General features: G+C 40.4%; 1 protein-coding gene across 1 annotated transcript; it reads left to right on the forward strand.

Moving 5' to 3' along the window:
* The first annotated feature begins 1,926 nt into the window (after positions 1–1,926).
* On the forward strand, positions 1,927–8,663 carry LOC146374320 (dehydrogenase/reductase SDR family member 13-like). Its single transcript, XM_084951250.1, has 5 exons — positions 1,927–2,117; positions 3,553–3,671; positions 7,474–7,597; positions 7,669–7,995; positions 8,112–8,663. Exons 1-5 carry the CDS (start codon positions 1,991–1,993, stop codon positions 8,369–8,371), a joined length of 957 nt encoding a protein of 318 aa, XP_084807376.1. The 5' UTR covers positions 1,927–1,990; the 3' UTR covers positions 8,372–8,663.
* Positions 8,664–9,117: the final 454 nt, after the last annotated feature.

Here is a 9,117-nt window from a genome sequence, read left to right on the forward strand (position 1 = left end):
TGAATTCCAACAATGGCGGCAGCTACTTAGGTGTAATATTACTCTTTCTGGGTCACAAAATAAACTTTTAAGATATTTTGAGGCGTGAATGTAGTTGTGTAAACGTCAAATATGTGCTCGGTTTACAAGACATCACATATTTGCAAAAGTGCTCCGACGTTTTCGGAGATCTGACACCCACCATCTCGAAGCTAACGGGAGGTCGAGACCTACTACAGTTTGTTTTGCGAGATCTCGTTTACATGATGGATGACAGGTTTCAAAGTAAAACAAAAGTCACTCTGTGAGCACAGCTTTTTTTCTCTGTGGAGAATACACTGCTGTGTCACTGTGACTACTCTACATGCTAATGAGGGATGGTTTCACACAAAGGCGACCTTCTGCTCCTACTTTAATGAGAAGAGTGCAGTGCCATGGCAAAAGAGTGTTGTTTAGTATGAACGTTCCTTTTAGAGTCAGATAAACCAAACCGCTTTTTAAGAGCTATCAAAATTACAATATGTCAGTTAAAATACAGATTCATGAAATCCCATTTTCCTTTACTGACTGACACAACCATGTCTTTTAAAAAAAATTTAAGTACTTAAACCTCTTGTGATTTCAAAGGGTCTCAGCTCTTACAAGACACAAAGAGTTCTCTGGTACCTTGCTGTAACTTTTACTGTGCACAGGGAAGGGTTGGAGGGTGGGGGGGTGTGGATGATTGGTGTGGAGAGAAAGGAGGGTTTTTTCCCCCAACTAAGGATTAACTAATTGTTAAATAATTCATATTACAGTGACAGGACTGACAGGAATCATGACAGTAGCAATATCAAGTTTGCTGTATTGTTATCTACCATCCACCTAAATCCTAAAATAATCCTGGTCTCAGCTATTGTCACATTTCTTGTCAGTTTGTTACCTTCACCTGAAGGTGCTGTTAAGCAAGAATTAATTGATTAATAATGATAAGCACAAGCCAACGTTCTGTTTAAAATCATTAACAGACTCCTTAGTGCTTATCTAGCTTCTTTTCCTGCCAAATCTTCTGATGACTGTGAAAAATTCCTAAATTTCTTTGCTGGCAACATCAGTGATATCATATTACAGTTCAAGTTTAAATTAATCACTTTCATCTAACTCCAGCCCAAATTACTTTAAATCATCCATTGTCTTGATCTGCCAAAAAAACCCTTTCATTTAAGAAATTTTTAATAAATTTATTAATTTGAAAACAAAAATTTCTATGCTTCAATAACCGACAATATTTCATTTTAGTCCTTCTAGATTTATCTGCAGCCTTGCCACTCTCATCAGAAGATTAGAAAATTGGGCTAGCATCACTGGCACTGCTAAAAAAAAAGCTTTTATCATACTTTTCTGACTGATACTTCGAAATTCATTTTAACCATTTCTGCTCAGCATGACCTTTAAGTCTCGAGGACAAAATGCGATATGCTCACTAGGGTGGTTGAGAATGACCAAGCTAAGATCCTGTGAGACCATATACAGATAGACAAACTGGTAACGACTAACCCGCCAAACATATACAAGTGACAGCAACATCAGGGAGAAGGCACATGAGAAGCTTGATAAGTGCCAAGTGCTGAGAGAGGAGATCGAAAGATGTGGAGGGGGAAGGCAACAGTGGACACAGTGGTAACCGGGGGATTTGGGGCAGTGACCTGACCACCAAGCCAGGAAAGAAATCCGAGATCTCTGCCCAGAAAAGGGCAACAGAAATACTCTGCAGGACCCTCAAGGCTCCAGACCTGTGGTAGAGGACTTTATCTAAAAAAAATACTTTTCTTTTCTTTTCTTTTCTTTTCTTTTCTTTTCTTTTCAAGAACTGCGGATCTGACGCTGGCGCTAAGTAAATCTGAATGAATGAGAATAGAAACGACAGAGGGCAGCAGAGCGCCTTTGTTGCTGCTGGTCTGCCGCAAATAGTGATAGAAGAAGAGACAGCCGCTTGGTTACGAAGAATTGAGCAGTGTTTGGAAGTGTCGTAATGTCGGCTTTACTATTCCTCATAGCGGGATTCGTATCGTTTTATGTGTTAGTTTATTACTGTGTGTTCAGATCCGCGAGATGCTCCAGTTCAGTGAAGCTTAAGGGCAAGACGGCCATTGTTACAGGTAACACGCCCCACTGTCCGCTCATATCATCAACTGTAAACACAGTCACTAACTCACGTAAGTTGCGCAATCATACCATTGTCCAGTCAGGTCCCAGCTTACTGCTGGTTTGAGTAAAAGTCAGCAGTGATACTTGAAAAAGTCCTTTTAGAATCAGCCGAAAGGGACATTCTCCTTCTGAATGATAAAACTATATTTCTGAAACAACTGTTACCGACGGGCTGTGTCTCTATTTCAAAATGAAAACAAAGATGGCAGTTCGCTGCCTGTTGTAAAAAGGACTTATAAATTAGTTAACGTCTTTGAAAATCTTTCATCATTAAAATAGTCTTCGAAGATTGTAAAAATGTATTCGGAATCGGAGTAAAAGTTGTGAAACTAGCTTCGTTTTTTTCCCCCAGGTATCAATTGTTTATTCTTTTATAGGAAAAATAAAACAAAAAACTATTAGTTTTAAATGGTTAGCTCTGTGGGTGTTCTGAAAAGCAAAGTGAAACATTTGTGACTTCAAGATGATTAGCAGAGGACTCGGTGTCCACCTGAGCCACAGCTACACTGGAATAGTGGGGAAAAAATCCTCCCATGTCAGTTCCTAATGAACTCACAAGATCATCATCATCATCACTACTGAGGTCAAGTAAAAGTGACAAGAATAGTTCATAAGTAACTGTGGCTGGTGAAAATGTGGTCACTAGCCAAAAAGGGCTAATAGCTGGACAAAAACTGAATATCGGACCACAACTCATGGTGTTTATATTAACTACCTTATAATACAATACAATAGAATACAACTTTATTTATATAGCACATTTAAAAAACCAACAGTACACCAAAGTGCTTTACAATAGAAACAGGGAAATTAAGACATGATTAAATAAAAGGCCATTAACAATGTACCACATATGTACAACTCTATGTACCATATGTACAGACAGGTACATAGATAAAAATGGAGCCAAATATAAAATAGGGGCACTAACTAGATGGAAAAGCTAGGTTAAATAAGTGAGTTTCTAAACGAGATTTAAAAGATAGAATGGATAGCGATGGGAAGGTTGTTCCACAGGTTAGGTGCAACCAGGGCAAAAGCACGGTCACCCCTAGATTTAAGTCTAGATTTAGGCTGAACCAAGAGTAATTGGGCTGAAGACCTTTTGAACCCACAGTGTCCTCTGAGTTTTTAGCGAGGTCCACCCCTCATGCTTCATGTCTCATTTTTAAATACAAAGGTCAACTGTAAAAACAGATATCTGTACATTTGCACTGTTTTCCACTTTTGATGTGTAATTCTATCACAAGACTGTGAATTTAACTGAACATGTAAAAACAGTCTTAGATTGAATTTTCATTAGATACCCAGAGATAATGCCACTGTATTCACAATGACACCTTTGCCAGTGGTTTGCTGAGATGTTTGAATTGCTTTTCTGAACAGGAAGCAACACTGGCATTGGTAAGTCCACAGCTTTGGAGCTGGCGAAACGAGGAGCCAGGGTGATCCTGGCCTGCCGTAACAAGGAGAGAGGAGAGGCTGCCGCTTACGACATCCGCAGAGTAAGAAGTCAGAGACTGACACACAGCAGGCACTATCCTGTGCCACAGTCAGTTGAGAGAACTAGTTGGTAGTTTCATTTTTTTTCATTTTAACTGAAAAACTTACAGGAGTGTTCACTCAATCACTAAAAATGAGAATGAGTAAGTTATTAAGAATCAATTTTAGTATATATATTGTGAAAGTTTTTAGACCTTTGTCTTTATGCATGCTCAATCATCCAAGTAAGCAAATCTCAGAAAGTTGTTTCTGTTCATCTGGACTTCAGATGAACAGAACAGAACAGAACAGATGAACTTGGATGGCTAGTGTACACAGCTGAGTATCAGGAGCTTTGCTGTGATTTGGGGAAACCAAATCACAGCTGAGTATCAGGAGCTTTGCTGTGATTTGGGGAAACCAAACAACCTCTGAATAAACAGAAGGCCCAACATAGAAGAGCTACCTCATCAGGCCAGGACTGCACATTCTGTTTACACCTACAGGCCAGTCGCCACTCGTTCAACAATGAGACAGGGAGGCTGGTTTTACTGGGGACTCAAGGTTGTGAAAAAGGAACGACCATGTCTAAACCTAAAATAGGGCAAGTCATTATGCAAATGTACTGTCAAGGTTGGGGAAACTTGCAGTGAGCTGAGACTGAAAAAGTTTAGAAGAATGATGAAAATTTCTCCCACTGAAAACACTACATTCAGATGAACAGAATCAACTTTCACTGGTGTCTATGTAAATCTCTCACAATGGATGTCATGGTGAAAACTGAGCCATGAAGTCAAAGGAACTCTATGTAGAGCTCATCAATCAACTTACGTACAGAAAGAAACGCACTCCTGAGAGCAGCGACCTATAATTGAGGGTTACAAGTAGAAGTAAACAGCAAGGGTAACACTGCAGTGGCCTCTAGCTGTGTTTTAGTGGTTTCAGCCAGAGCCCGTCTCTTTGTTGGAGATGTAGAGTTGGATGTCTCAAGACTGGTCTCGGTCTTGAGACCACTTTTATGTGGTCTTGGTCTCGTCTTGGTCTCGACTGACTTTGGTCTCGGTCTTGGTCTCGGTCTTGGTCTCGCTGTCTCGGTCTTGCGTTCTGAAATCGACATAGTGTTCGGGAGATTTGGAGTCAACCATCGGCGGGGGGGTGGCTTACTGGGCTTAAGCCCGGGTCATTTTTTCAGAAGCCCGGGGTCTTTTGGAGTGTAATTTGTTTCATAGTTGGATGCCTGACTGACAACTGTATAAAACAAAAACTAAACACAATACTCGAAGCACATAGCGTACAGTCGTAAATTCCCCCTATTTTTGGTATGATCCGAGCTGAGGCACTAGGCGACTGAGCACCGCACTTACACATGTGAGCGAGGGGGGAGAAGCTGCTGCCTGCGAGTTTGCTGCAGACAGAGGAGAGCTTAAGTTTGACCAGGTGCCAAAGCAAATCATTCGTACTGTACAAATAATGTAAATATGAAGGTGTATCACAAAAAACTGAGATTAAACTGATCACTTGGTTGCGTTACTTGCTCTTCGAGTGAATCAACAAATGGATAAATAAAAAGCTGAACAACAACAATGCTGTTTTTTAGAGAATCTTAGCTTACATTTCATATTTTCAGTTGTTATCCTCCACGGCTAAACAAACTCTCTAAATCGGTTTCAATTGTGTACTGATGAACACAACAATGGCCATAAGGAGCTTCTTTCAAAGAAAAAACTCAGGTAGATGTTATTTTATATATTATGCTTCGTATGTTGTTCAGTATATTTCTATGCAAAACAAGAGAAATTTCAATACACAGCAGTATATTCACAGGTGAAACCAGATATTTACATACACTTTAGGGAGAAAACATAAAAACTTTTTTTTGTTTTACTGTTAAACATCAATTTAGAGTAAACTTGTTTTGTTTTGGTTAAATAAATATTGAAGTATCTTTTGAATTAGTTAAATGTCAGAATAAAGAGAGACAGAGCTGTCTATTTTTTATCACTTTCATCAAATTTAGGAGTACATATACACTAAGTTTATTGTTAATTAATAAGAAAACTGCAGACGATTCCATTCTGAGCTGAAGAAGCTTCTGATTGGTTACTAGAGTCCATGTGAGTAAATTGGTGGCACACCTGCAGATGCATATAAGGCAAAACACAGAGCCTGTTTCTTTGAAATGGGAAAATCAAGAGATGTCAACCAAAACACCAGGAAAAGAATTGTGGAGCTCCATAAGTGTGGCTCAGTTTTGAATACAATTTGGTGCCATTTACAATTAAGAAACACAGATAGTTTCTCTCTTTACTCTTAAAGTTAACAAATATGTTTTTATATTTATCAATCTAAAAAAAATAAACATTTAGTCTGATTTGATGTTACAATTAAAAAAGTGTTTGTGTTTTTATCTGAAGAGTTTGTAAATATCTGGTTTCAACTGTATATTTGATGATGTTGTTGTTTGGCTTGATTGTCAGCACAGAGAGGGAGAGAGAGGAGCAGAGAGGGAGAGAGAGAGGCAGAGAGGGAGAGAGAGGAGGAGAGAGAGAGGCAGAGAGGGAGAGAGAGGAGCAGAGAGGGAGAGAGAGGGGCAGAGAGGGAGAGAGAGAGGCAGAGAGGGAGAGAGAGGAACAGAGAGGGAGAGAGAGGAGAATGAGGACAGAACAGAGATGGAACAAGAGCAGGTGAGACACACATGTTAGTCAAATGGTTGTTTGCCAAAACTCATCAGAACACGTATCTCGTACCTAGTGTTTCTTTTTAGGTTTGTTATTTTTCAAATTCTATATTTATTAAGTTCTGCAGGCTTGTTTGCACAACAAGGCTAAATAATTATATAAACTTTTCTGAATCTAAATAGTGGACTTTGGTAGAATTAAAAAATAAGTGTAGTGCAGGTCTATTATGATTTTTATTGCTACTATCATCTAGTTTTGATTCTGGTTCTGTTTTGGTTAAATCCTAAGTAGTCCTGATTTTGAGCTGTTGTAGTCCTGTTTTAATTCGGGATCAGTTCTGGGTCTGGTTGAATTGGGGTTTAGTCCTCGTGTCTTGATACAGCCCTGATTTTGTTCTGCCTTGCTGCTTAATTAAAAAACTAGTTTAAGGTGTCCTGCATATGTGATATTTATTTTTTTCCTGTATGAAGTCATTCTTTTTTGAACAAAACTCAAAACAGAGCCTAATAATCTTTCAGTCATTTCTACCCTCACTTAATTTCCTTTGGCTGCTCAGCTCTCACACAGTGGCTCAGCTATGCTCCAATCCCTCCAGATTGTGGCCAATCACATGCGAGGATATAGGATAATATCATTATGTGAAAAACAGAGAGGGTGAGAAACGCGACAGTCAAGTGGAGCGTGCGTCTGTCCTCTCAGTAAGTGAGTGAGACAGTAGACAGCGGTGAGGAGGGCTGTGCGAAAGCAAAAACACATAAATATGCCTGACACCCGTAAACGAAGCAGCATCTGGCTACAGTTTAAAGACTTTTTTGTCTTGGTCTTGTCTCGACTTGGTCTTGTCTTGGTCTCGATACCCTCTGGTCTTGGTCTTGTCTTGGTCTTGGATTAGGCGGTCTTGACTACAAGTCTATGGAGATGTAAGAAAACAAATGATAAAAATAAACGGTACTTTATTTGTATTCGGTATCAGACGCATGGTTAGCATGTAATTCAACAAGCATCAAACAGACATTAGATCTATTTCTAGCGCTTACATAAGGATGTGTTTTAGGTTTTATTTTCAAATGCACCATCATTGTTCAGTCCTGCCAGATATGTGACAGATCTATCGCAGCCTGTCTTACTCAGCAGTTCTGTCCTGTAGGAGAGCGGCAACAACCAGGTGGTGTTTATGCATCTGGATCTGGCGAGTCTGAAATCTGTTCAGAGCTTTGCTGAAACCTTCCTGAAGACCGAGCCCAGACTGGACATCCTCATTAACAATGCAGGTGGGAATGTTGCCATACAGAGAAATGTCGCTGTCTGTTCTATCGATAGTGACTGAAACTTTGTGTTGCAGGTGTGATGGGCCTGGGATGTACCGAGGAGGGTTTTGGTATGGCGTTTGGTGTGAACCATCTGGGCCACTTCCTGCTCACCAATCTCCTCCTGGAGCGGCTAAAGCAGTGTGGTCCCAGTAGAGTGGTCACAGTGGCTGCACTGCTGCACCACCTTGGAACCATTGACTTCTCTCTGCTTACTTCCCAGAAAGATTTGGTGTCAGGTCAGTCTACCTGGGACAGCTTCCAGGCCTACTGTAACAGCAAACTGTGTAATGTGCTTTTTACCAGGGAGTTGTCCAACAAACTGGAGGGCACCAGTGTCTCCTGCTACTGCCTGCACCCAGGTCAGTGTCTGCTTCCATTTTTGGTGTGAGGTTGCGTGTGCCACAAGCAAAAGCTACTACAACACTACATGCCCAAATGAGTACCTCTGAGTTAAGATCACCTCTGTTCTTCCCAGGAGTCATCTACACAGAGCTGGGTCGCAGTATGAGCCTGTGGCTGCAGCTTCTCATGATGCCTTTTGCAAAGCTGTTCTTCCTCAGCCCTGAGGGGGGGTCACAGACCACCCTTTACTGTGCTCTACAAGAGGGCATTGAGCCCCTCAGTGGACGCTACTTCTCCAGTTGTGCGCTGCAACAAGTAGAAGTCAAAGCTCGAGATGATGCCCTGGCCAACAAGCTGTGGGAAGTGAGCGAGAGGTTATCTGGCTTATCATAAGAGACTCCAGAAAAATTCAAGGACTCTGTGAATACTTTGTAACATAGAGACGATACCACACCTTTGGTTTTATTATGTGCTATTGCTGGGCTGATGGTATGTCAGGTCTTAAGGTTCTCTGGCATTGTGCTATAATTTCAACATGGGGACCATTTTAGATTCTCAAGTGAATAATATGTTCTTACATGTTTTTTAACTGTTGTGTAGAAAGAATATTCTACAGTATGTGTCATGTTGTTTTGTATTAATGAAGTAGATATGTTTTATCATTAAAAGTCATATCTGCGTCTCAGCACTGCAGTGAATTGGGCATTTTGTTTTCACATGACGGTTACATTTTTTTGGACCAGTTAAGCCAGTGGCAACGCCTCGATAAAAGCAACAAAGGAAGAAGGTGACAGTTTGGACAAACTGCTATAGCTTTATGGAGTGGTGCATTTGTTAGCTCCCTTGCCTCGCAGCAAGATGGTTCCCGGCTCAAACTTGACAGCCAGCTGGGTCCTTTCTGCTCGTCCAGTGCCTGTGTGAGTTGTTTTCCAGGTATTCCAGTTTGCTCATATATATATATATATATATATATATATATATATATATATATATATATTGGCTTAAAGAAGTCCAGTCGCTTTTCTTTCCAAGCTCCTTAGACTACCATGATCTGGATGAATGACCGTGAAACCTACACAGACACATTTTCATCATGTTAGCTTTTTGCCATTAAAAATGTCAAAGGAAGCATGTTTATG

The sequence above is a fragment of the Perissodus microlepis genome, chromosome 14, assembly GCF_051167445.1.
Source record: "Perissodus microlepis isolate ML-2025 ecotype Zambia chromosome 14, ASM5116744v1, whole genome shotgun sequence".
In the NCBI taxonomy this organism is placed as follows: domain Eukaryota; kingdom Metazoa; phylum Chordata; class Actinopteri; order Cichliformes; family Cichlidae; genus Perissodus; species Perissodus microlepis.

Coding starts and splice junctions, on each gene's coding strand:
- LOC146374320 (XM_084951250.1), top strand. CDS start 1,991: ATGTCGGCTTTACTATTCCTCATAGCGGGATTCGTATCGTTTTATGTG. Junction 7,598..7,668: donor CATCCTCATTAACAATGCAG/GTGGGAATGTTG, acceptor TTTGTGTTGCAG/GTGTGATGGGCCTGGGATGT. Junction 7,996..8,111: donor CTGCTACTGCCTGCACCCAG/GTCAGTGTCTGC, acceptor TGTTCTTCCCAG/GAGTCATCTACACAGAGCTG.